The sequence below is a fragment of the Manacus candei genome, unplaced genomic scaffold (genome assembly GCF_025592945.1).
Source record: "Manacus candei isolate 608988 ecotype Guabito, Panama unplaced genomic scaffold, ASM2559294v1 h1tg000049l, whole genome shotgun sequence".
NCBI classification, from domain to species: domain Eukaryota; kingdom Metazoa; phylum Chordata; class Aves; order Passeriformes; family Pipridae; genus Manacus; species Manacus candei.
In genome coordinates, this window is record NW_026138097.1 from 18,426,074 (window position 1) to 18,453,899 (window position 27,826).

Consider the following 27,826-nt stretch of genomic DNA (forward strand, 5'->3'; position numbering starts at 1 on the left):
TTACCTAAACTGTTTAAAGGTGCAGCTACATACCCATGCATATCTGATATAATTTTGAAATCTGCATCAGTGTCATCAATTGCACATAAACCTAACATACATTTTTCAAATGTCAACAAGCTCAGGTAGAGGCCAGACAGAAAGAAGTGTATCAGTACCACACCACATCTGCAAGTCATGTTTCAACAGCAGTCCCGAAGAGGTTGTAACTGCAGTTGAACACTGAATTATTTGCTTTATAGATGCCAGGAGCCACACACAGAAAATTGCTCACTTCTGAAACAAATTACTCTCAGTTCAGTTTCTCCAGAGGTCAAGATAATTATGTCCTGGTGTATTATTGCATTAACCTGCACTGCCTAGTAGAGGCAGTGTGCCAGTCTTCAGCTGCTTTAAAATGAAGCTCAATGATAACTGCACAAGAGAGCAACAGGTTTTACAGTTCACTCCATGGAGGGTTGTCTGAAGAGTGATTATATCCACCTAAGCTGTTCCAGATTCACGTTCTGTACACAGTCACTCCTTTGTCCTCCTAACCCCATCACCTACAACAGACCTAAGAGGGAGCAACAGAAAGCCCTGCAAGGGGAACTCTGTCTTCTGTCATCTGCTCTGCTAAAAGCACAAGACATCTCTATATACACCCAGCAAGAACTGAGGGAAGGCTTTACTACTATATTGAGTTTTCCTTGCTGGTGTCTGAAACACAAGCATACAGGCTTTTCTTCACAGTTTTGCTATACCTGGTATTCCCTCAAAGAGCTACAGCTCCTACACTGTCCTGCCAGCCCAGCAGCAATGGCAGAGCAGTAACAGAGATCCATGTTTTCTCCGAGAAAATTGACAACAGAAACATCAGATAGCATGAGGCTGCCCACTGTCGTAGCCAAGCCAGTTTCTTTCTGCTTTTCACCCTAACACAGAGCTGCACTTGAAAAATTAAAAGTAATGAACATTTTCAACATATGGATTTTTATGACCAAAAACCTCAATAGGAAAAAGAGTCAAAAGGTCTCTCTGCAAAAATTAATTCTGGAATTAATGTGATTCATTTGAAAACTTACCAAGTGTTGTCTTATAAGAATTATTGTACAGGAACACCTGTAAGGAGCCAGCTATGAATAGTACCAATGAAACTGTCAAACAAAAACAAAGAAGTGCTACTTGTGGCACTGTAATTAAGGCTGTGTCAGCAGTTTGATTTTATTGACTTTAACGCCCCGCTGTAAAAATGGCCTTCAGCAGAAGCAAGCATATTGCGCCTGCACCCATAGGAGAATACTTTCTGTTTTCACTGGGAAAAATGCAAGAGTCAACTATATTTTCATACATAATCTCCAAAAGTAAGATCTAGAATTTGCAAATTGTTTTGGGAAATAATCACTGCCAAACAGGACTACACCTTAAAAGACAGTTTGATAAACAGTGCAAGACAGAAACTTGGTAGAGTACAAGAAACTGAGAAATAAGAATGTGTGATTTTTCTGTTTTGGCATAGGTTTGTCAAGAATTAAAGTTATATCAAAGAAACTGCCTGCTAATACACAGTTCACAACTATAGATCTTCATAACTTGGCCACCATTTGCTTAAAAACAGAACGGTTTTAACAGATTTATGTTTCAAAAGGCACCACTTGACATTCAAGCAAGAAATTCATAACTAAATAATAAGCAGTGATTAGCCTTGTGCAAACACAGAATTAAGAGCCCCACTTACACTGACATAGGACCTCCATAGGACCCAAAGAAGAAGGAAAAATGCAGCATTTCAATCAAATGCATGTTAGGGATGCATTACTGAAGAGGTCCTGCAATAAAATAGCATCTTCTTTTAAATAAAAAACAGGGTCAAATCACAAACAGAATGCAACCAGAACCCAAAAGAACTTCTGCCCATTGTGTTTTGATGCATCAGGCACACTGCCAGCACTCTGGATTTTATTCTAATTAGTATTAAGTCTAAATTACAAAAACATTATGATTGTCTTAGAAGGCTAGCACCCTTGACTGCCTCTGTATGGAAAAGCAGTAATGTCTCTTAGTTGCAATAGTAAGATAATTCAATTAAACACTGAATTTTAACAGTCTGCATCCGCCACACAATCACATATAAACTATGAGCTATGTTTCCTCCACATTCATAATGCTAAAGGCAATACAGTCCTATTGTAAATAGACAAAAAGTAGTTTTTCCTCCTGGTCTTTCCTACATTTTTTTCCCTTATCCCATATTAAAACAAAGCCTCCTCACTGAGACAATCAGAAGAACATGTTGCACTAGAAAGATTTAAAGGCAATGCATCTCATAAATTCTGTAGATTTATAAACTCTCCCCTTCTTCTTTCCCTTGGTCCCAAACATGTGAGAGAGAAAGCTGAACACACACACACACACAAAAAGTTAAATCAAAGTGAAAAGTCCCATCTGAACTGTAAAGAGTAATTTTCTAATTGAGTGGTGTTCTGTTTGTTAAAAAAAATAAAATATTTGAGTTGATAATTAGCAAGTACCACTCCCATAAGTTCAAATTATTTCTTACTGAAAGCAATTTAAAAAAAAAAAAAAAAATAATCATGGAAACCACCAGAACTGAAAGTCAAAAACTGCTCTGGATCAAACTGGTGACTCAGCATACTGAATGGCTTATAAAACTTCATTAGGAATGTGGGCTGGTACTTCCTTTAAAAGAGTCTCTCTTAATAATTGATTTTTGGCCGCTCTTTCTCTTTTCTTACCATCCACAGCTATGAACTGGCCTTCAACACACAGAGGCAATACAGTAGCTGCCAACATTTGTAAGTAATTATAGGGAGGTTTTACAAGGGGAAGATGGACAGTCCTTAACTTACACCAAAGTGCCACAGTCTCAGTGAACCGATAGAAAAAAACAACCAAACTCTCCAGAGAGTTTTGGAAGCAAAGCCATTACATTTTTGCCTGGAAGCATGGTTTAACATCAAAGTCTCACTACACACGTGATAGAGAGCAACATAAGACACGTTACTGAGGCCAGGCAAGCTGAAAAATCAAAACATGCTGGTTGGTTCCTCAAACAGAAAAAGGATCAGGGACAGAGAAGACAGCAGTGACAATGCAGCTGCAGTGCTGTGCAGAGGGTGCTCAGACAGCAAGTAGGGACTTGGCAGCACAGTTCCTCTTCAGAACAATTCCAAAGCAGCAGCCTCACAGGAGCAGTACCAGCAAAAGTACTCAGTCCCCATTTCTTTAATTGCATATAAACACATGTACTGAACCATATGCTCTTTTTACTACAAGACATAATACAAGTAATCAAACTCTATCACCTTTGTTAATCCTATAAAGTGCTTTGGATTAAAAAATTGCTCCCTCATAACAAGACAAAGTGCTACTCAGGACAACAGAAGTATAAACCCCATTAGGTAGCCACCCTAAGCATCTTTCACACCCAGCAGAGGAGATAGGCTTATAGCCAATGCAATTCACAGCACTAGGCTTCCTAAGGTAGGCACTTGCATTTGCTCAAATATGCCTGGCCTCTCAATCAGCTAGAGGGTTCTCACTCACTGAAACAGATGCCTAGACAGCTTGCTCAGGTATTGAAACAGCTAAGCAATAAGGTTCCTACCCAAGATGACAGAATCCATCACCAGTAACACCTGCTTGTACAAAGGAAATGAAATTGATTCAACTAATTAATGAAAGCTCACTATCATATTTTGAAGTCACACCAAGTAATTCTGAGAAACTCAACCTACTTAACCAATGTGAAGAGTAAGCTGTATGTCCACCACTGCAAATACTAGTTATGCAGCTTCTCCACCAGTTAACGTATTTTAAACACATGTGCACACTCATTTCCTGCTTTACACATCTTCATGTTCACTAAAAATAACCATCATTTTACAGTTCTCTCAATTTATCAAAATCAAAACCACAGCATCACTGCTTAGGAAATTTTAGTAGTCTTAAATTTGTTTTCAGTTTGCCAAGTCTGTGTTACACTTCCCTGTAACTGATCAAGGCGACAGATGTGAGATCCTGGGGTATGACTAAAACTGACAGAGTTTGCATGTGACAGAGCTGAATTGCACTCTATAAAGAATTTCCCCATTTGAGTTACTCTCCAATTTTAAGAAAAAGTCTGATCACTCATAATGTTTAAACAAGCAAAGCAACAGACAATATAATTATTTGTTCTACCTAGACTTCACAAATCAAAAACACCAGCATAATAATGCATTTCCACAAAGATGGTTTTTACAACATGACTAAATATTGAGCCAGCATAAAGAGAAGAGTGCGAAAACACAAGGATAATACCAATGAAAATACAGCAAGTGTCATTTTGGAGATCCAGTCAGTCTTATGATCTTATTTTATTCTTAAGTAACAGAAAATTCTCAAATTAGAAAAAAATCCTCTTCTCACTTTAAAGTGCAGAAAAATGACTGAAACAGTTGCACTATATATTCAATTATAAAGTGCTGCAATAAGAACATAGAAATATTTAACGTATATCAGGTGACCTTAACATCAAATACATGAAGCAAAACCCCATGGTTGTAAGTTTTCAGTCTCTGATCAGCTGCAAACATAACTGTTCTCCTAAAATGGATTAGCAAGGGCATAAAGCAAAATTTAACTCTCAGTCTTCATAACTTCCTTGCCCTCACATGTCAAGAACAATTCTCCAACTTTATTTTGCCTGCAGATCTACAGCCACAGAGTACCACTGCTCTTCAAAGGCCAGCCAGATTCTGGAACAGCTTCCAGTATCATTGAAAACACTGAGGGGAAAAAAATTACTCGTTAGCAAAGAATCTGTAAAGGTCTGCTGATAACAGACCAGACCAGTAACAGCCAAATGAGCACCAGCAAAAAGCCTCTCAGCAGTACCTTCTTAAGTATTCCCATGCAACACAGTCACCTCAAAAACACACATAAAAGGTGGAAGAATATAATATTTTGCATGCAGGCCTGAAGAGTTCTGTGTCCCTTTTACACTGTTTATTTTGTAGTATTTTAATAGTATTTAATTTCAGAGGCAAACAGCATGCTCAATTTTGGCAGGAATACATTGACAGACTATTACTGTGTAATCATGGAAAGAATTACACTGACATCAAAACCACAATTATTTAGTTGTATGAAATCCAGAAAGTGTAGCCAGAAATTTCAGTTTTCAAAACCAAACCTGCTCCACAGTAATGTTTATGGTCTTAGAGAGTGGTATCAGTGCTAAAAAAAGGCAAGGACACTGATCCACAGCCAAAGATAGTGCGTCTGTTCCTTATCTTTCCAAAAGAGAAATCTCAATTAAAGGGAAGCTATGGGTCATCACCAGTATCACTGATTAAGCCTAGCCATTGCTAATGCACCTAAACAGGCTGCATGCACCAAACATTAGGAAAAAAATAGACCAAATAATCACACCCCACTACAGTGTGCCTGCAATTTGATAAGTAGCAACTTCAATGGTCAGATATTGCTACCCAGTTCCAGAATAGCACCAGCAGAAGTTTACAGGTAAGATCTAGAGTAGCAGTCAGGAAGGACTGCAGCATATCAAACTAGAAGCATTAAAATAGGAACAGTCAGGAGTATTTCCTGTTTGACTTAGGGTTTTATGTTCTGCAAGACATATATACCAATCTATATGCCTTGGGAAGGGCTTATTTCCATTCATAAAGTGGTAAATATCCTCAAGCTACTTCTGGCATGGGTTCAGACATCATAGGATACAAACAAAAGAACTGTTTACTGTCTTCTAAACCGGGAGTTGGGTGGGTTAAGGCTTCCACTGCAGTATGGAGACATGTTACCTCAAGCTGCCTATGAATACACAAGAATAGTTACAGGATACCTGACAGCATAACCAAGAGCCAAGAGGCACATATGTAATGGCTATGCAGGTATCAGATGTGCAGCAGAAACAAGGCATCTTCTCATTATAGCAAAAGCACTCAGACATTTAACATGGCAAATTTTTTCCTTCTGCATTAGAATTCACCACACAGGCTGTAGGAATTCTCCTTTAAGAAGAACTTCCAAGCAGCAGTAAATCGGTCAAATGACAGCTAAAGGAAAGCCCTACAGAAACTTTTCATAAAATTTGACTATATCTTACTAAATTTTATAGTTAGCCAGATTTTTCTAGCATGAGTATATTTTCTTCCTGTTATTTCAAAGGTGTTCAAGCATGGCAAATGCAGCACTAGCTGGTTTATCTGCTTGGAAACTCTTTGCAAAACACCAAGATCTATGGCATTCCACAGCCAAGGCAAGTACAACTTTGCAGCTGACATACCTGTTGGATCACTGTGCTTCTGAGCATCACAACAGAGTAGCTGACAATATCACAACACCTAACTGACCAATTTGACTGTACAAGGCAAGTTGTACCATTATTCAACAAAATGGAGTTGTTTCAGGGTACAGTATCAAATGGTCCTGAATGGTAATTATTACAGAACTAACTGCAACCAGATCAAAGTCATGTTAGACTTAATTTGATTACTGCCAGATGACACTGTTGAGTTACAAATCAAACTTCAGGTTTCCCATTAAAAAATAATAAAAAAGAAGAGGAAAGGAGACTTTAACAGGAAATACTCCTGAAGAAGGAAGCTCGCCTTAGGTACACTGCTTTGTGCATATTTGTGACTAAAGAAAAATTGTTACAAGATTTACACTGAGGAAGTTCAGTTGCTTAACACCACATGTAAAAAGCATGGGTGATACAAGATAAGCCAGTTTACATCAACTTGTTTGGCAGGCTTTACAAAAGGTTCATTGTGGATTTAGATTGCAAAGCCTGTGCACACCCAGAAAGGAACAAGCTATAAGGACTTTCCAGTAATAATAACAGGCAACAGGAGAGAATTCCACTCTTTCACCTCACCTTCTACAGTTTTGCTTAATTGAAAGTTTTGGACTTAACTGCATCCCCAATTCATATACATATGATCCAAAGGAATTCCTCAGCTGAGGTTCTGAGGGGGAAATAAAAAAATCAGTGGACTCATATGAAAGAGGCAGGAGGTAGCAAAAATAATAAAGAAAAAGAACTTTTATTTTGCTCACTTGGCCAAAAAGCAACCAAAGTAGCAAGAGATTTAGAGCAAGAGAGAGCATATACCCGTCAAAGAGGAAATTGGACATCTACCACGCTGACGACCTGCTCTTGTGCCATTATTCACTCAGTGCTTCAAGGAAACCATGCTTTCCAAAATAAACCTGAGTTGTGCTGCAACAGTGTAGGAGAAACTGAGCTGACAAGTTTGTAAGAACAGTTACTTAATCAGGATGCTACTCTAGACCCAGGACTCTCAAGAAGTTGGGATAAAGTTGCTAGAAATTGCCAAGAGAGAGAAAGTACTCCCTGCCCCCCCAAACTAAATTAAAGTATAGGTAAGTGCAAAGAAACTCAGCCTTGGTACTCCTCAAAGACATGAGGTGAGGGCAACAGGAAGCACCACTAAGATGAATACCAGTATCACAAATGCACTGAAAAACCTTTTATTCAACATTTTATTTATTATTTATAGGGATCAGAGTAGTAGCCTTCACAGTATCTCTCACATAGGCCATCAGCAGGATCAAGCACTCCATTTTCCTTGCCCTTCTGCATAGCTATCTATTTTCTAAGAAACTGGCTCCCTTGTGCAGAAAGCTCAACAGTCAAAATGATCTGAAAGAGACAATCAGAGGGGAAAAAAAGACAAAAAGTTAGTGGGAGAAGATGAAGTCATAGGGAAGAGATTTTTACAGGAGTTCTCTATTCAGATTGGGTTGGCTGTACATACACGGAGAAGACAATGCTTCAGTTCTTTAAAACTTTAGGAAAAAAAGAAATACAGATTCTGTCTATGCCAACAGTCACCAATCTTCATTAAATTAAAAAAAAAACAAAACCAACAGATAAAGACTAAGCAAGAAGCATGCTGCTAGCAATAGGATATTCTATTCTTCTTGTCAGTCTGGGCAGCAGTGGCAATAGCACCCCTATCCACAGTATTAGAAACTTTCATAAGAAATGTTGCTTGAAGGAAGTCATCTTCCCAAACCCAGTTTGGTTACCATGTGTCTATCTGTTTCGTATCTTAACACCATTAACGTGAACTTTAATATTTTATTTTTCCTGGAATATTTTCACTATTTTATCTACTTTCACAGCAGGTACACATCATAGTATACAGTACCTTATAATTCCCTTGCTGTTCACAATGGTTTTTGATCCATATCCTGTATATATTGTGTTCAAACACAAAGGAATCAGATTGACTGCACTGGTCTTTGAGTTAAAAGCCTGCTAGCTGAGCCAGGCTACCAGAACTTCCCTCTCTAGTATACAGCTAAAGAATAGACTTAATTGGCAGTCACAAACACTGAGCAAAGCTGTACAAAGACGGAAGTTAATACATCAAGACACACATGAACTAATCCTGTATCAGTGATACTTTTTATCATTAATATCTTCTAGCTTACTTACGTTCAAACGCCAACAGTAACTGCACAGTTCTGAAAGGCAACGGAATACAGCTGGGCTCACCTGGGCAGGCACAGACCAGCCAAAGTCCCAGACTCCCAGTTCTCAGAGAAGACAAAAGTCCCATCAGTCTGCAAATGTTGTAGAGTATAAAACACATATGAAAGAGTAAGGCATTGAACCATGTATTTATAGATTGCTATTAATGCACTAGTTGAATTAGACTATCTGGTAGCCCTCCTCTCTTCAATAGAGAGTCAAAGCAACCAAAATTCAGGCATCTTTCTGCAAATAGGACCTCTGTTTTCAGGTAATATTCTAGCCTCCCATTTCAGTATTTGTTATACCACTTCTCAACGAAATACCTTTTCCTCAAGAGTTTGGATAAAAGTCAACAGCAACACTTCTTATTTCTATCCTGTAAAAGGAAAAGACCTGGAATTATGTTTTAGGCGAGTTTAGGTTTCAGAGCCACTATTCATTTGTTGCAAAGTTTTCAAAAAGCCACTTATGCCATCTTGTCACAAACTGCAGGTGTTCAACTTCCAATACTGTGGAAGAAATGCAGAATGATACAAGTTTACGTTGAAAGGGACCTCTGTGGATCACCCAGTTCAAGACAGGGTCAACTAGTGCAGATTGCTTAGGGTCATGTCCACTTTAGTTTTGGATACCTCCAGGGACAGATACTCAACTTCTCCAGTCAGTTTCTTCCAGTGCTTGGTCCCCCTTGTCATTTACAACAACACAATCAAAAAAACCCAACCCCAAACAATACACACCCTCTCAAGTTTAAATGAAGTTTCTTGTAGTTCAGTTTGTGCCCAAGGCAAGTGTTCATAAATCTCTGTATCCTCAAACTATGATAAGGATGTTCAACACACCTGAAATTCTCACTCAAGACAACTGCTGGCTACTCAGAGACAAACTGAGATACAGTACCTGGTTTCAATTAAGACAATATTTGTTTAAATGAAAAGGCAACAATACTAATATTTAGCCTTAACCAGAAGGCTATTTGTTTTAATAAAAGGCAGCAATGCTAATATTTAGGTTTAGTCAGTGTCAGCAAAAATTGTCCTCCTATTTCTATGCAGAAAAGCAATCCTTTCAATTTTATCATTCACTGGGCAAACCAGTGTCCTGTCTCTGGCACAAAAGGCTATAATGTTTCTCTGCATCTGTTTTTCAGGTGTATACACATTCCCCAGTGACACAGATTCCCACCTTACCACTTGATCGCAATACTGAAAGAAGCTTTAAAAAAAATTTAAACTGTTTCCTTTACAACTCTTCTCCAAGAAACAAATTTATTTTAGCCACAACGTATTAAAGAGTTTTACAGCCACACTCCATATCACCTATTTGTTTTTTGTTTTTTTTTTTAATACTAGGAAATAAGTAATGTTCTCTTATTATTGGTACTTTGCCCCATGGAGTCTGGTTTCATCTCAACAGCCAAATTTAAAAAAAAAAAACCAAAACAATTTAACCTCAATTCACAACCACAAATCTTGCTTCCTCAGTATCTTTCCCCTGTCTTTTGATACAGTTAACCTTTTTCAAACTATGAACTGTAACACCTGCCTCAAACTTGCAGTGCACATATATAGGGGTTTGGTGGGTTACAGGAATAGCAAAGGCTGTAAGCAACCGAACTTCTGATACCAGAAAGACAGAGGCAGACCCCAAGCTTCACCTACATCACCTAATCGAAAAGAATGTTCTTATATTTCTTCATGCACACTCTTCTGTCAGTTGTATTTTACACTATCTTAGGGTTTGGTTGAACATTCTGAAGTTGCTACCTTAAGTTTTGCCAAAACGAAGTCTTATTTGACAGAACTGCAGGCAAGGGAGCAGAAGCTGGTTCTAATGCAGCTACAGTAAGAACTCTCACAAGGCAGAAATGCAACTGCTTTCTTTATCTACAATTTGCAATAGCCTCTGGGCATATACTGGCACTGAGCTCTAACGCATTTCTTCATTCAAAACTGAGCTTTGCAAGTGCCTGTTGAATTATCTCACTCTACAAACTCTTACCTTCCTGTCTCTCCAAGTAAATCAGGACAGAATCAGAGACGGCATAGACATTTACTGCTCATAATCCAGGAACTGAGTGGGGAAAATAGAAACATCAACATATAACCTCATCATTAGGCTCAGACAGATTATTTCTTGGTGTTTCTCCAAGAAGTCAAATATCTAAATGCTTCTACAAGCATCAGTTTTCAGAAAGTCAATCAGACTGATTGCAGTGCAATCAGACATTGTAAAGAGATATTTAAATGCAATTTTAACAGACATTTAGTCATAATGTCTAGAAAACAATGCTATCAAAAAGTACTGCTTTAGTGGCTTCCAGAAATAAGAGACAAGCCATATTTGCATATCTAGAATTACATTGTTAGTAATACTGGTATCCCAAAACGCCCATTTTTACAGAATAATTCTTCAAGGTACCAAGGTTTGAAAAGTCCAGCACATCTATATTGCATTGTGAAAGCACTCTTCCAATAAGAGTCACATTTGAGGTTTGTTTTGTTTTGCTTTAATACACACAGCAGGCCTGTTTTATTTGAAATACTTTTCTTTAAATGAAGAAAAAGGTGCTATGCATTATTCACAAGTAGTCTGCCAGCAGACCAATACCTACATGACACTTCAGAAATGTTTCATCCATCTAACCACAGCAACTGGCTCACTCTGTAAGTTATTTAAAAGAAAAAAAAAAAGCAAAGTGTGGTTCATCCCACTGCTGTGGTGTGAGAAAGAAGATAAGGGAAATCTCAATACTGCAAAAGGAGTATATAACACCACTGCCTATGTGCTTAAAGTCTCTTATCAGTAATGCAAGTGGTAGAATGATACCGATTTCCCTGTAACTCCACAGGCGAATGCAGGATTTGTTGAGGTTCATACATCTGCTTTGATTTCATAGAAACCAAGGTTCAGCCCTTGTAGCCGGAATGGTGTTTGAGTCCTGACTATACAATTAAGAAATTTGCTTTCCTTTGTGGCTTCACCATGCATATTGCAAACTCTTTCTTTTATGTGGCCAAAGGTCACAAACTCACTTTCCTATCAGTAACACATTTGCCCTTGCAGATACCTGTCCTTTTAACATATTGTATCTAGAAGAAAAGCAAGTCACCAGAACTGGTTTTGTTAACTGGTGCAGTAAGCAGGCAAACAGCACATATCTCCAGTCACTCACTATACAGGGGAACTGTGCAGACAGCCCATCCTCTTCTGGCACGCTGTAAGGCCTTATGAATCCCATTAAAAGTCCATTAATCAGAAGTCACAGTTGTACCACATCTCCCTGTTATGTTTCAGTTAAAAGCTGTATCGTCAGTCAATTTCCCCATTATCAAAACATAACCCTACCTGAGCTCAACACTTTCTCCATCATAGAAAGAAAATTCCATCTTTTGTCAGTAGAAAAGATGGACAATCCACATGGTCATGGTTATACAGATGTTCTGAAAAATAATGAGTTGTCTGATTTCAACACTACGATAAAGCACGCTTGCTGTGGCATCATCTTAACCCAGGAAGGGCTGCTACAGTTCAAGCAGCACCTTCCTTGGCCCAAGAGTGCTCTAAGAACAAAAGCACTACTGTACATTTGCCTAAAATTGTCATGGTCCTGTTAGCTCAGTACTTACCTCCCACCTATCCTTGTTTCAGGTACCAGGCCACCACAGGGCCTTAGTTCAGCAAATATTCTCAGAGTACACTAGCCACACATAAACAAAAGCAGGTTCCTTATACAATGCAACTGTGCCAGCTCACCTTTTGCAGTAGCAGAAAAGGCTCAGTTTAAGTAAGGGGAGTTTACCACCTGATTCTGTTCTATATCATCTTCAGTCTGAAGAGATCTAAACCTTTATCTCCCACCTTGAAAGAGCACCGCTTTCAAGGAAGAATGTAAAACAAACCAAGACTCTTTAGCCCCATAGTTGAAGTAACTGCCTGGGAAAGACAAAGCCTGAGCTCTAGCTTCCACTTCAGCATATTTTTACATTTTACACATGGTAATTAACTTTGAAAACATGTGGCACTAGGATTTTCTCCAGGGAGGGGGACATGCAAGTCTGCCTGTTCTCAGATAAACAAAATCCAAATGTCCCATTTCTGGGTGAGGCCTCTCCAAATAAAACAAAAGCTATTGCGTAAAAATAAAGAAAGGGAGTGGAAGATGGTAAGGAACAAGTACTATGGTTACTTTCTTTAAAGTTCATCTAAGAAAAGAGGGACTAGGATTCCTGGCAGCAGATCTCAAAATTATGGAGAACTACAGAACCCCAGAAGAGGCCACACTCTACATAAAACTTTCATCTTAAGCCAAGAGTTGGCACAGTCCTCACGAAGGAAGCCCACCTCTCTCACTAACTTTCATGTATCCCAGGCCTTTACTAGCTCTGGGTCTCCACACATTCCAATGCTAAATAATATGCCTTGCAAAGGTTAAGCTGAGAAGGAAGAGCTGCTTTGAAAATAGAGAAAGTAACATAGAGAACACAGTAGTGTAAGAATCACGGTATTGTAGCTACAGGCCTCTAACTTACTACCTTTGATGAAGAGAAATGTACTTCTGTCAACAACCTGGAAGACTTTTCACACAGCACCAAAGTAGTCCTTGGGAAAGCTCTGACTGTGCTCTTGCTAAAAATAAACATCAAGCAAAAGTGTTAGTATACAGAGATCATTAGTTTTTCCTCTTCTCAGTTACAATCTTGTCAGAGAGGTGCTTGGAGGACTTTCCTCAGCACCGCTATTGGCACGCAGCTGCTAACCCATGGGAAAAGTGCACCAAAAAGTGTGGCAAGAACACCTGAGAACAGGCATAATGAGGTGAAACACAAACAGTGGGTGAATGTTCAAAGCATAGTGCAGGTTCTCTTTGATAACAGATGAAAACTGCTATGACACTGTACTGCATCTGGATTTACTCCGTCATAAAAGTCCCAATGGCTCTTCTACTACCAAAAAGAGAGGAAAAAAAAAAAAAAAGCAGTGAGAGAGAGCGAGCATTGACTAACACTGTCTCAGACTGAAAGAGCAACATCTTCATTTTGACACGTATTTTTTTCGCAATGCTCATGGACTTCTAAACAGCCCACACGAGCACCTCACAGTGGATCTGCAAGCATACCAGGACAAGTCACAGGTGAAGGAGAAGAAGTTCTTCCATGTATGAAGCTGTCACTGATTAAATGCAAGCCATAAAGGAAAAATGCTGTTCCACTAGGATTCCAAAATAAGCATTAATGGTAACTATACATTACTTACTTAACAGGTTATACCAATCACAGGACATGCACCCTTCAAGCAGAAGTCATTCAGTACCAGTACATTCCAAGAGATAAGCAAAGTGAAGGAGAGCAAACTTTTCCAGGTAGTGTGCAGTATCTACATTGCAAATAGGGTGTTCCTCAAATATGACTAAGTGTGTCCAGGATAACTTTCATTTAGCACCCACTTGCCAGCAAACATAGGGCAATGCGTGCACAAACAATCCAACCATCTAAGCTACCTGTTGGAAAAGTAGCAGTACAAGCCACAAACTGCATATATCAACCCTCCTGCATGTCTCACCAGGTTGAAACTCACCATCAGCACATCTTTTTTCACCAAACAGAAGGTGCTCCAAGGGAAACTGATTTCTTTTTCTTTCCATGTCACCTTTCTCCTGCACCTTCTGCTCAAAGCACCAGGACTCTGAAAGCATCATTATCTCTATAAGTAATATAGAGTAATAAGTAGCCTGGGGGATGCTTTTGTCATCCATTCAGATTTGGGTATAAAGGAGGTACTGACTGTAAATGCACGGTTGTCCAGTGTGTCAAAGCAAGAGACAGCAGAAAAAACAAGTCTGCTGGGAACAAATCCGATGACAGGATGCCTCACATTTGCACTGCTACCTTCCCCACTGCAGACCATCAGGAGTAAGAGTCCCAACACTGGCTCCTTATACTGCCTTTTCTAGGTGTGGCTGCTTTCTCAGTGATGCTCCCTTCACACTTCATCTCAGTACTGGTTTAGCTGATTTCTCAGGAAATCCTGGTACAGGTTACTATACAACAGTCCAAATCCGAGACATAAAAGCACTGCGACTCCCCGCCTCGCACACACCGGCTGAAGAACACTCCGCACTCCGGGGGCAAACAAGCACTACCCACGGGGCGGTGTGTCCGCCCCTGACCCTGCTGAGGGCTGTCAGGGGGAGCTCCAGACCGGCGCGGACTGTGCGGGGAAGCGGGCACCGGGCACGGTGCTGGAAACGCACCCGCGGGGATGCGCCCCAGGAGCCCGGGAGGGAAGGAGGGAGCGAGGGAGAAGGGAAGGAGCGAGGGTCGCCGCAGCCAGCGAAGGCGCCAGGCAGACCCACGCTGAACCCTCCACCGCCGCCGCTCCCATGCACGGCCTCAGTCACGGCGGGTCTTCCCCATCCCCTGCCCCTGCGCCGCCGGGAGGGCACTCGAACGAGGGGAGCCCCCGCCGTTACCTGCCCGGTGATGCCCGTGATCAGAGCCACCTTCCTGCCGTTCATCTCCTCGCCGTCGTCTCCCGGTGCCGCGGCGGCGCCGGCACACGCCCCCTCCTCCGCCGGCTGTGCCATCCTCCCGGCGGCGGCGGCGGGCACGCCCCAGGTGCAGAGGTATCCCGGGGCGGAGGCGCGGCCGCCGGGGTCAGGCTCGCGGTGCTGGGGGCGGGCACGGAGGGGAGGAAGGATGCCTGCGGCCACACGGGCGCTACCTGCGCTGCCCCGGCCGCCGCAGCCGCAGCATTTCCGCGCTCGCCTCCCGCCGGCGAACCCGTCCCGCCCCGCCCCGCCCGCAGGTGCGGCCCCCCTGGCAGGCGCGCTCCCGAGGGGTGGCCCGGGAGCGCGCCCCGCGCTAAGAACCGCTCCCGCGGCGCGGCTCGGCCCCGCAGCCAATCAGCAGCCGCGGCACTTCCTTAAAGGGACGGGAGACACGCCGAGGCCGAAAGCGGGCGCGCTGATTGGTTGAGAGCGCGCGGCGGTGGGCGTGGCCTCGGGTCTTGCAGGAGGCGCTGGGCCGACACTTCCTGAGCGCGTGTCGGGGAGGGCGGAGCGGTCCCGCGTGAGGCGGTCGGGTCTGCGGCACAGCGCCCCCAGCGGCGCGGAGGGCACCGGGCGGGGAGGGTAAACGTGGTGCTCCTGGGCTTGCCGCCGGTTACAAGTGGCCCAAAGGCTTCTGGAAAAACGGGATTTGTAACAAATATGCCTTCTTCTCGTGAGATACTGGATCAGCATCCCGTTTCCCGAGGCAGCGGGTTGCTGTGTGTACAAGGAAGAAGGTGCCTGCCCGCTTGCTGTTAATCCATGCAAGCTGTCGCACCAGTTTTCTCAATGTATGCTTGGATGATGGAGCCTCCGCATACGCAGACGATTGTCTTACTATAAATTTTCTATTGTTACAGCTTACTATGGTGCATGGTCAAAAATTAGTCAGTGTCACTGAAAACCCGTTTCTTTAAAGAAATGTGGAGTCTGACAGCATAGTGCCTTTCAAATGGAACTGTACTCTCAAATTGTGATTGGGTTTTTTTGCGCGCTACTACCCATGCTCTCAGTTTAAATCCCCTTTTTGCAGCCTCGCTGTCTGTGATGCCATGGAGAAATTGTATTATGTCACAGTTACTTAGTTGCAATATGTCATCCCAATTGTACATTCTCTACAATCTACATCCTGATTCTGAAACCTTTTCCCAAGAACATGCAGTTTTATAAAGTTGGCAACACTTTCATTGCTTGTGAAAACTGATTTCATTCCACTAGTGATTGCTTTATGGGCGTGCAATCGCAGATTCAAAGAGGAGGGACAGCACAAATAATATGAATGCCACCCTCTCAGTTCTAAAATGACACTGAAAAAATAAAAGGATATCAGATTTTGAGAATTTCAGGATTCCATTTACCAGAAATAAGGGACAAAACTTTATTTGAAAACCGAGGATTTGAGATTAGAGGGAGTTAGAGCAAGTTTCCTTTCTCTACTTGCTTATATACATTGTTCCCTCTCCTGCTAGATCTGAGCTGCGTAAAGCAACGCACGAGCCTTAAAAATTGTCCTTTTTGGGGCCAGATAAGCTTGTCATTTCTAGCTTTCATTGGCAGTCCATTAAATGTGCTGCAAAGTCAATATTGCTTTCTTTCTTCCTTCCTCTGCCCAAGAAAGCAGTGAGTAGGGCTGATAATGCCTAAAGTCTTGAAGCTGGGCTAGAGGAGCTCACATCCCTGGGGCCTACATGTGCAGTTAAGAGCCTTTTTTTGATTACTTTCTCCAAGTAGAATTTCTCTTACCCCAGTTGTCCAATATCCCCCAAGAATTATTTTTCAGATGTAGCATTTTCCTTGACTGTTATTCCCAAAAGTGCTCCACTGAGCAGGGAAGCTGGTTCACACCTTTAAAAAATGATGACCTTGTGCACGGTTTTACTCTCATATGGCAGACACCTTTGGCTCTTCCCCTGGTCAGAGCAGTAGCTTTTCTTCCTACTCAGTGTGTGCGCTCCCGAGTGATTTAGAGCAAAAGACTCTGCAATGTCTGTCACTTTTGTAAGGGAAGCACCTCAGCTTTAGCTGAGACTTAGCTGAGAACACTTTAGCTGGGTTCATACTTGTATTTTTCATCAATACTAATACTAAAAACAGGTAGATGAAGCGAGACAGGATGCAGCCCAGTTCAGGTTCCAGCTGACTAAAGAAAAAAAAAGGAAAAAAAAAGGAAAAAAGGAAAAAAAAAGGAAAAAAAGAAAACGGAAAAAAAACTTGTTTAAATTTCTGTCCTGTTTATAAGTCTGGCAGTAGCAGAGTAGTTGCAGACACTGTTAGCCAGCTACCATAATCCTTCTAGGTCTGCCCCTGGCATGCACAGGCATATTCCAGGTTTAATGTACAAAGACTGTTCTGTCACCAAAGTCTTCCAATGTACATTTACAGAAGAGACTGAAGGCTCATTTGTGGCCCAGGTACTAGATTTTACCTAAGTTGCTCTGGTGTTGACAGCAATTTGTGTCAGATTGCAGCTGAAAACTGGACCAGCATCCCCCAGGGACTCCAGGATTAATATTCACTCTGAGCGTTAACCTGCACTGATGACTCCTTGCTGCCTCCAGCACCTGTACCATTGCATGTGCTACCTTACTTAGAGCTGTGTCTGCCCACACTATAATCACCTTCTCACACATCTGTGTGGACCTGGTTCCATCCTCAGAAAAACTGGCAAGGCCTTCACATAAAGAGGAGACAGCAGACTGATACACATCTGCACCTCTAGCCCCCTTGAATCCCCGTAAGAGGAGATGCTTGTGTAAGCATGGGCATCCAGTAAAAATTTTATGCCCAGCAAGTACAGAGTCTAAGGAGACAAAAAGAATAGCATGTGTAACATTATCTTTAAAGCTGCCACCCCAAGAATTGGTGATAAAGAGATAGGACAAATGCTAAGAAATTTGCTTGGTGGTGGGTAAAAACATGTATCGTGGGGAAGAAAGAAGGATGGAGAGCATAATTGATTGAATCAAGCTGGTTAAGCCAGGAAATAATGTAAAACGAGCAAGAACAGGGAAATTGGAGAGAAAATAAATGTCATTGAGAGGAAGGAAGAAAGGAGTAATAGGAGGAGAAGTGTACTGTACACTGAAGAGCATTAGATTACAAAAAATAACATCTTACATGTTAAGGGAAAGTCAAAACGAGGGAGAACATATATACACTGAAGCTTTATTATGCTTGAATACCACATATATTGCAATCTTGATGATCTCCATGTTCAATTGGGGATGTGGCCACATTGCTTTTGGAATTTGGAAAGGTAACTGTGTGGTTTAAGAATCTCATGTGAATCGATTCTAAGTGCCTTCAGGAAATAAGTAACCTTACTTTAACTTCAGAGGTAGAAATAGCTGATTTAAAATGCTGGTTTTATTCACTGTGGGACAAAGGTATCCCTAATTTATTACAGTAATAGTATAGTTCATACTATAACTGCAGTAAAAGTTTACATAATAAGACTGTATCCTGTTCTGTACAGGAGTTAGAAGTTGTCATTGAATCAAGTGGAGCCCTCTTTCTCCACATCACTCAGTGCAACAAAGGGGAAAAGTGATTATTTTTGTTTTTTCTGAGATTCTTCTGAATGATCCACATCCAACAGTTTAAGCAACTTCCACGTCATACGGCTGTGAACTCCACTAGAGCAGTGTCCAGGGATCACAGAAGAGCACTGACCAGAATACATGGCACTTTGCTTACCTGCAGCTAGAGAATACTTTGGATGCTGTCCCCAGCTGTGAAGTCCGTGGTGGCATCTAGAGGTTGTTCAAAACGCCACCATGGGTGGTTTGGGGACTGCAGAAAAGGAGCCAGGGGAGGACAGGTGGTGTATCTGAGTGCACTTTCTTTCTGAGGAGCTTTTAGTTTATATAGGCAGGCAAGCGAGGGGACTGGTAGGCTCAGAATAAGGCACTATAGAAATAGTTTCTTTTTTTACTTTGTTACTTTAAAGTAATGACAGAAAATAGTTGTATTCATTGACTTCACAGATCTAGGGAGGTGAGGAAAGGATGTGGAAAAGGAGGGAAGGGTGAGTCCAGGGGAGATCCGCTACAATGTGAAAGTGCAGATGTTGGAGTGAGAGTAAGAAGTCATAGAGGAAAGAGTACCAGATCTCATTAAGAAGTAAAGAGAAGTGAAGAGCGGGCAGAGGCAAGAGGATGAAAGGGAAAGTCTCATAAGTGTTTTTCTAACTGTTGGTTTGAAGATTTGAGGGCATGTAGAGTGAACCACAACCTCAGTACCCTGGTATGGGGAATAGCAGGTGGATCAGAAACAGGAGGATTCAGGGATGGTTCTGGATAGCCAGCCTCAAGGCCAGGGCCCGTAAATAAGCAGTGCTTTAGAATCCCTTGCCTTTCAGGTGGACATGAGAAATCTTGCATTTTTCCCCACAGGCTGTTGAATTTCTTTCCGATAGGACCTTCTCAGTAGAAAATGGCAGTCCTGAAAAGTTGAGTCATCAGTACTTCTGCTCAGCATTACAGAGTGGGGAAAAATTCCTGGCAGTACTGGCTCCCAGCTGGAGCCCTTTGCATTCAGCATTTGTGGTCTGTGCCCAGCCCACAAAATACTAACAGCCTCCTTTTCCTCTCTTCAGGAAGGCTCGTCTGCTTACTTTTGAAGGGGTGGGTAAGACAGGCCAGATTTGCTGAATTCTTGGCAGAGGCACACTTTGAAAGGCAGAGACCCTGTTCCTGTTGGTGCTGTCACAATGTGACTTCTGCAGCACTCTGTGCGGAATGGTGTTTCAAAGGCAGAGGCAGTGCCAGTGCCATATTGCTCTCTCACATCAGTCTCCAACACTACAGAGAAATCATGCTACCCTGCAATAAAACTGATAGAGGAGCAGGATCTAAAATGAGCTTTGTGCAACTGTCTGTATCCATCCTAAAGATTTACGCCTGGAAGACTCAAGACTGGAACAGCACCATGACCGGGCATGCAAATCTCAATCCCTCCTGTGCTTGGTGCAGGAGCAGCACGGGCGTGAGGAAATGGGAATGCTCGTAGAGCTTTGTGCAGCAGTGGTGGCCTGTGTCTGATAGCCTTAGGCACTTGGGCAGGGCTGTGAGGAGCTTGAGTCTGGCCCTTCTGCAGCATCTCTGGGAACCGGGCAGGGGGGTGGGGGGTCTGTCATGGGATTCTGGGACATGAGCACGGTTGGAGGAACCTGTTGGCAGGGAGGGACAGGCCGGACTGTGTGTACCTTTGGGGCTTGGACAAAGCAACCAGGAATCCAAGCCAAGCCCTGACTCTAAAAGAAATACTGTTTTGTTAAAAAGGAGCATGGCAGTGACAGTCTAGTACCTAACTGATTGTGGTCCTCAAGCAAGTCAGCCCTCAGTGTAATGTGTTCCTCAAGCACACAGATATAATTAACAAATGTTCCTTTGTACCTCAGCCAGCACTGGAGGTACCTAACTGTGGATATTGTTTCTGTAAGAAACACCAAATAAATGTCCCTTTTTCATTCCCAGAAGGAAGTAAAGAGCCATGAATACAAAAAGCATCAGGTTCAGCGATGTGTTAGCATATGCAATTGTCCTTTACAGTTTTGTAAGCTGGTGATAACTGGACTGGAGCCAATGGAGTTAAAACACCTGAGAGAAGAAATAGGTTTCTAACTGGAAGGAAAAGTAGAATTCTCTGTGCGTGACTGATTAGAAACATTTTTACTCAATGTGATTATTTCAGTATGTACAAGGAGTCATGAGACTTTTAAGGGAGATGTTGGCAGTTCTTTCAGATGTCTAATGGTCGAAGTTCAGAAAATTATACAAGCATAATTTTTCTAGAGTTGTCAAGCATCTTTGCATATTTTAGAGAAGCTGCCAAAGAGAGAAGCTGAATCCCAAACATCCAACTCCTTATGAGGGTCTTCACATGCAGTGCTTCCAGCAGGATAGCGGTGATACGAAAACACGTCTTAGAGAATGAATGCTGTCAAAATTTAACTAATAGGTTTGAAAAACAACATGAAGAAATCACCGAGCCTGATGAGAATAGAAACCTCAATATAAAAATATGACAGACTAAAATTTTATTTGTTGGACTTGGTTTCTTTTTCCCTGAAGAAGGTATCTCCATCTATGGCCCTGACATATGTCAAGTTATTTTTATTACAGACATTTTCTTTATGGGGAGTAAGCTTCAAAAATGCAGAGGTAGTAAACCTATTGAAGTTGTTTAATCCACTCACTAACATGAATGTGGACATCAGGGACTGCTGCTCTGGAAAACCATCAGAATACAGGGGTTCTCTTCTTTTTTATGGCTTACACAAATATAGGCTAATATACACCCATATTCTTACATAAATCTTGTCCAAAAGACTTCTAATCAGAAAAGAAAACAACAACCTTGGATTTCTCACACTATAAAATAGACCACCATGGGAAAAAAACAATGCACTCACAGAGTGGTATGGTGTCTGTTAAGAGAGTTCCCATTAAGCAAGTGTTAGCTATTCAAACAATTAACTGAAATGGGACATTAAGTCAGTGTCTGTTCCTTGTCACTGAACTCAGGGCTATAGCAGAGAAAGAAATAAGTTATAACAATTTTAAACAGGAAAATAAAAAAGAAATCACTGTCCCCCAGTCTGGATTATTCTCTTAGAAAGTGGCTCAAAATAGCTCTGGTTGCTTTTCCACATTGTCTCCCCAGTAATAGAATGCATGAGTAGCAGAATGTAAGAGACCCAAGATATGGACCAGAGGGGACTCTTAGCTTTTCTGGCATTGTGTTTTTTGTAACAGCATTTATATTTGGCTAGATATATGCTATTTACTCTCTTTATATATGCCTTTGCATTTATTTGTGGCTAAGTGTAAAGTAAGAATTAATGCCATTGTTTTTAACATGCATATTTCAAGTGAGTAAAAGCTGTTCCTCAGTCTTATATGCCTAGGATTAATTGTTCTGTGATTAGTTGTGACCAAAACCAGAAGAATGATACATAAAGTTACTCCTTTATTACAGCTATTACAATGCATTAACTGTATGCTAAGTGCTGACAGACTCAGACCCTGGCAGCCCTTCTTTTGGTTTTTCACAAAGAGTGCCGTCTCCAAACCAAAAAACAGAGCACACTGGAGCTGGTCAAAGAGGAACATGGGTGCCTGTGACAGGGAAATGACAGAATTCACATTTCCTTGGGAGTTGAGAGAGGCAATACAACAGTAAAAGTCAACAGAATTTCAGGAAGACGAATTTCAGTTATCCAGAAGGTCATTAAGTAACATTTCCTGGAAGGCTCATCCAAGGAAAAAAAGTGAATTTAAAAAGAAATTAGGTACCATGAAAGAAATTATACTAAAGGTGCAACTGCAAACTTTCCAGGTGGAGAAGATGGTCAGGAAGCGGAGTAAGTGATCAACTTGGTTATATCCCTTTGATCCCAAACATAGGAGGAAATTATACAGGAAGTAGAAAGTGTATCAGAGTACTAAGTACTTATTTTCAACAGCACAGGGGAGCAACGCCAGAAAGGCCAGTGAGATGTTAGTCCTAGCAACCATTGCTTGTGAAATCCTTCTGTCAGTGCCTTAGTAACAGGAAAAACAGGGTTGGTGAACTCATCAATGGAAGAGCAACTATTATCAGATGACATTGAATGACAACTTATGTAATGTTTTTTGCTAAAATGTGATTGACAGTTAAGATCCATAAGGAATGGATCCACAAAGGAATGGATCTATGCAAGGTGGTGTTTACTTTAAGATGAAATAGAAAGATTTCTGTGAAGCCGAGGGGGAATGCAAATAAGCTGGGTTAGAAATAAAAATTATCTCCAGTGGTGTCCTTGATAAAATAAGGAAATGGTCTGTGGGGAAAATCATCGTAATTCCACAGGGACAAAATCAAAATACTGCACTGGGAGGTGGGAGGGGAACTCATCAGTTTAAAAAAAAACAAAAAACAAAACAGAATAAGGAACTCTGATGTAGAAAGAAGTACAAAGCTTACAATGAAACCAACAATAATGTATTGTTGCTGAAATAGGAAAACACAGTATAGATACAGGTGTATAATCTGTAAATACCTGAAGTAATACTGATGCATTATTTAGCACTAGGGTCTCAAATGGGGGACTGTGTTTGTTGCAGGATGTTGAGAGGCTGGAGGAAAGCCATGAAATTTATCAAAATTTTAGAAACCATGGAAGCAAAGATAGGGAAAAAGTGGGATCTTTTAGCATAAGAGGGAATGACTTTGAACAGGAAGGAAGGACCAGGACAGTTTTCAACTACATAAATAGCTGCTACAAAGAGTTAGGGAGTAATCTATTCTCTGTGCTCCTTTGGTAGGGCAAGATATGGGAGAATTTTAATGTTAAGGATCTAACAGTACTGGAATAGGCAGCTTGTCGCAGCTCCACAATTTAGTTCTCTGACAACAGACTAGATGAATACTCATTAGGAATTACCTACAAAAGCTGACCTTGCCCTGAATGAGTGACATTCTACTTGATGCTTCAAGGATGACTCCAGACTTACAGTATTTTGATAGGAGTGGATTCTTGACCTCCCCAGGGTCAAAGAATCCCACTGCATTCCCCAGGTCTTCAAGTGCCAGGCAGACTCATAAATGGCACTTGCTAATCCTACAGCGGCCAAAGGTGTGTTGTGCTCTTCTGCTCTTAGTGAACTCTTCAGGATTACATACAGGTAGCAGAACTGCAATCAGAGAGTGGAAGACTGAGTCCCATGGATTAAATTTGTCTCACCCAGTTCATCATTTCCCTGTTGCTTGACACCACATTTTTAAAGTTGACAGCTGAACAAACACTCGTGACAACCCCAGTTTCAGGGAGCAGCAGGGGTGAGGCTGGGAGGTGAGGGTGACAGCCAGATGATCAGCCAGCAATCTCACTGGCACGGGGTGCAGTACTGTAGCACCGAAAAACAATGAGCAGAGAAGGTCCTGTGACAGTAACCAAGGTTTGTCAAGTTTGTAGTGATGAGGCAATGTCAAGGTCAAGCCAGGATATCAAGTCTGCAAGCCAGAGCCAGTATCCAGATCAGCGAGGCACATGGCCAGGCACAGGGACCATGGCTGAGTGTCTTAGCTTGAAGGGAGCTCCTAAGTCAAGGGGACCAGACCCCCATTTCCCACGGCTTTTTCTCATCCATTTCTTTCCCCAGCACGGTTCCAAGGTTCTGCAATGGAACCAGATCTGAGCTGGCCTCAAGCACCAGGTGCCAAATGGCTGGGTAGGGCAATGCTTTTACAATACAGACAAAAGCATTTGCCACAGCACCAAAAGACCAAATTCCGCAACACTCCCCCAGAATGACAGATTCATATTGCATTTTAAAGGACAGCCATGCGCTGATGTAAGAAAGGCCACTAATAAGCTACAGCCCCAGGGGAAAAAAATTCCAAGTACATATTTTCAACATGAGTGACTGGTTTTAACAAAGTCATACTCTCAAGGCTATAGCCATAAGAAATGAGGGGATGTTGTTTGTTTTGGTTTGTGGTTTTTGTTTGTTTTGTTTTGTTTTGTTTTACTTTAAAGGGCAGATTAGCAGTGACATTTCTGATACTCTCATTTCTGGCTCCTGTAGGCTCCAGAGATCAGATCTACTAATGACAACTCTCCTTCCAAAACATTTTGTAGAATCCAGTGCTACACCCATAATCGCCCTGAGTGTAACTGAGGTTGTTACCACTTTTTATTGCTGCAGCCTCCTGTCCCCATTAGACTCTCCTGCACCAATGAACCACCCAAGAATCTGACCCAAACTGTTCAGTATTTTATTTGTGTTTAACAGTCACTACATTGAAACAAAAGCTTTTTCTCTGTTTAACTGTGAGGAAAGTATGTTTGGCAACAGTCGAGCCATCAAGCTGAAGTGTTTGACTATAGCCCTGGTGACACAGTTGGCCCATGGACATGAGGAAGTGAGAGCATCAGCTAAGTCCAACCACTGACCCTACTAACAAGTCTTACAATTTTGGAGACTGTACTTACTTGATCATCTTTGTCATATGCTTTCACTGATTCATGGGTTATAGACTATGAGGTAGCGTCTCTGCTTTCTGAATCAAATTAGCCATTGGAGTGGCTGAGCCAGATGCTTAGTAAAAGCATCTGCTTAATTCTGGTGGTTAATCTCTTTGAGTACCGCCCTGCTCATCGTACAGCCTGTTTGCTTTTCCTTCAAGGATGTTTATGAAGAGCTGCTTCTTCTGGCCAGGCAAAGAGCAGTTGTACAAAAATCCCTATGGCTTGAGTAGAAGGGCGTGCTTTGCAGTCATGCTTTGCCTTTCACACTAGGCTGTTAAACTCACTGAGTCAAACAGGGAAAGATGTTTCATCAGGCTTAAAGAAAGTTCCCGTAACCACTTCAGGATGAGCACTGTTTTGGCCACTGTGAGAACAAGAACTGAGGGGCAGAAAGAAGGTAAAGGAAGATATACAGGAGAAAACTGATTAACCAGGATGGAGTTCCTGTGACACAGATGCAGGGACCTCATCTTAAATTATGCGTATGCTTTATTCTCCTTGATGGCATCTGAACCAAGATTCATTTAAATGCAAACTTGTATCAGGTCAGATACTGGCTTTTTGCAGAATTGAACAGGGACTTCCAGGACAGAGTCTCTGGAGTGGCCTCAAGCTATGTGGAATAAAGTTTATTTTTTTTCCATTCTGAACATCACCTCTCCTTTGAACACCTAGGGATGTTTCTGGTTGCCTGATGGCAAAATGGCACTGGAAAGAAATTTGTTAAATTAGCACTTCTTGCTGCCAGAAAACATTTTGACTGCAAGGTGGGAATGTGAGAAACCTCCCACTCTGCACATGGGGCACACATTCGGCTGCTACGCTCCACTGGAAAGAATCTGCTATAATTTCAAACAGAAACCACAGAGGTCTGACAAAGCCTGTAGGAGGCTCCTGGAACTTTAACCAAGTTGTTACTGTATTTCTAAGTTGTTGGACTATTCCTGTCAGCCTGCATTATTTGTCTACTTTATCCAACCAAACTTCCCATTGACTAGAATGAGATGGCCAGCAATGCACAGTGTGACAGTGTAAAGGACAGGATCTCTACAGAAAAGGGTATTTAGATTTTTTTGATGGTCTCCATTTTTCCAAACAGGATTTCCCACCCGCATTTTTACCATGTTTTTCTTTTTGGCAGATTTCAGGCGGCTGCAAATTCACCCAGGGAAATGGAGTCCTCATTAAAAATTAGGAACCTAATTATTGGCTACAAATAATGAGGTTAGGTGCACAATCTTTTTCATTGTAAGACAGCAAGGTATCTCCTTTTAGATTCATTTCCAAGTACCTCAGTCCTCAACACAGCTGGAACAGTCAGACTTACTCTTTGGGTTCTGGTAGCTGTACATGTTTAGGGAAGAATTGCAGACCTGGATTCTACATCGCATCTGTTGTAGGAAATACAGATTTATCACTACCTGAGCTCCATGAGCTTTGAATCAGATTCTCTCTCAAGTTCATTAGAGCAGTGATCAACAAAAATTACAGTAACCAAAACACTGTTTGGCAGGCTGAATCAAAAGTAATAAGTAACATAGTCACCTAATTTCATCAATATGAACTTCAGTGTAGTCGTTTAAAAACTGAGCCTGTGAACCATAAGGTTGGAAACAAACTCCAGTCAATGGAAAGACATTCACTAAGCTAAATGGCTTTGTATCAAGCTTTTACTGGAGAGGGCTATAAAATATTTCCTCCAGAAGTTCTGCAGGCTATTTTAGTCTATCCAAGCTGTAGGGAAGGAAGCTAGAAAACAATAGCTGGCCAGACCAGGAGAAGATACATAAATATGGGCAACTGAAATATAGCAAGTTAAAATCTCATTGGTATATAGCCAAAGTATGATCTGTATGCTTAACTGTAGCTTGAAGATTGCTTTCTAGTGGCTGTTCAGTTATACTGATTCCTAACTCTGCAAGTTCTGCAAGGTGTGTAGCATTTCTTAAAAGTAATTTAAAATGAACCCTAGGTGAAGTATTGGTAAAACAGCAAATTAAAGCTGGAGTTCTAAGAAGATTTAAAGAACAAAGTATGAAGCATAAGGCATCCCATTCCTTTTAAAAGGAGAGTTTTTATTTTTAGTCTTTCAAAAAGAGCAGTCAATTAGCCTGCCAAAAAGATGTTTGTGCTTTTGAATCTGAATATCAGCACACCATATATTTCTAGTTAATTTGTTACATAACGTAATTTATTGTATTAATAAAACACAAAGCATTCAAATCAACTTGCACAACATCTGAGTGTGAGTGATTTACTCTTTCAGTCTGTTGAGTTTGAATCTTGTTTTAACACTATCCACATCTTTTTCTTCAGCTAGAATAGCAGTGGTTTGTACTGCTGTGTTAATTATGTGAGCCTTTAAAGTGTGGTTTGGAAAACATTACACATCTATATTTGTGTAAATTAGGGGATTAATAAAAAGACCTGATTTTTCCTTGTTTTTAAATGGAGACCTTGAAAGGAGTGTGTGTGCATGAGATGAAGCTGAACCAGCACTGGTGTGTGTCTGTATACATTCCTCTCAGTCCTCTTTCCCATATCCTTCTGCTCAGTAAAGCACAGATAATGTTGCGAGCCTTATGGGTGACAGCTGGGTCACAGGTTACATTCTCGCTCCCTTACAGGACCCTATCCTCCAAGCTAAAACCTAGATCTCCAATGCTAAAAGAAAAGAACATATATGTACCAACATATGCACTAAACATATGCCTAAACAAAAATAATAGCTTTCTGCCTCTTTATCATT

The 27,826-nt window shown here is 41.5% G+C and overlaps 2 protein-coding genes and 1 long non-coding RNA gene across 5 annotated transcripts in view; all 3 read right to left on the reverse strand.

Annotated features, from left to right (window-relative positions):
- The window catches only part of GMDS (GDP-mannose 4,6-dehydratase), a 412,400-nt gene extending 397,051 nt beyond the window's left edge, over positions 1 to 15,349 (reverse strand). For both annotated transcript variants that reach the window (XR_007906642.1, XM_051799489.1), the window contains exon 1: positions 14,985 to 15,349. Coding sequence is in view for 1 of the 2 variants with exons in the window: in XM_051799489.1 (XP_051655449.1) it covers positions 14,985 to 15,098 (114 nt within the window). In the remaining variant the exon portion in view is untranslated. The remainder of the gene's footprint in view (positions 1 to 14,984) is intronic.
- LOC127476494 (uncharacterized) lies at positions 7,490 to 14,079 on the reverse strand. 2 transcript variants are annotated; one of them, XR_007906646.1, is made up of 6 exons: positions 13,048 to 14,079; positions 11,861 to 11,955; positions 10,514 to 10,585; positions 8,836 to 8,888; positions 8,534 to 8,601; positions 7,490 to 7,672 (listed from the first exon to the last, which is right to left on the reverse strand). It is a non-coding gene; the product is annotated as an uncharacterized LOC127476494 (long non-coding RNA). The 2 variants fall into 2 exon arrangements; XR_007906645.1 differs by lacking the exons at positions 11,861 to 11,955; positions 13,048 to 14,079 and having other exon boundaries at positions 10,514 to 11,600.
- A 1,633-nt stretch (positions 15,350 to 16,982) lies between the features above and the next one.
- The window catches only part of MYLK4 (myosin light chain kinase family member 4), a 213,884-nt gene continuing 203,040 nt past the window's right edge, over positions 16,983 to 27,826 (reverse strand). The window contains exon 14 of the mRNA XM_051799448.1: positions 16,983 to 16,993. The gene's annotated coding sequence lies outside the window, so the exon portion shown is untranslated. The remainder of the gene's footprint in view (positions 16,994 to 27,826) is intronic.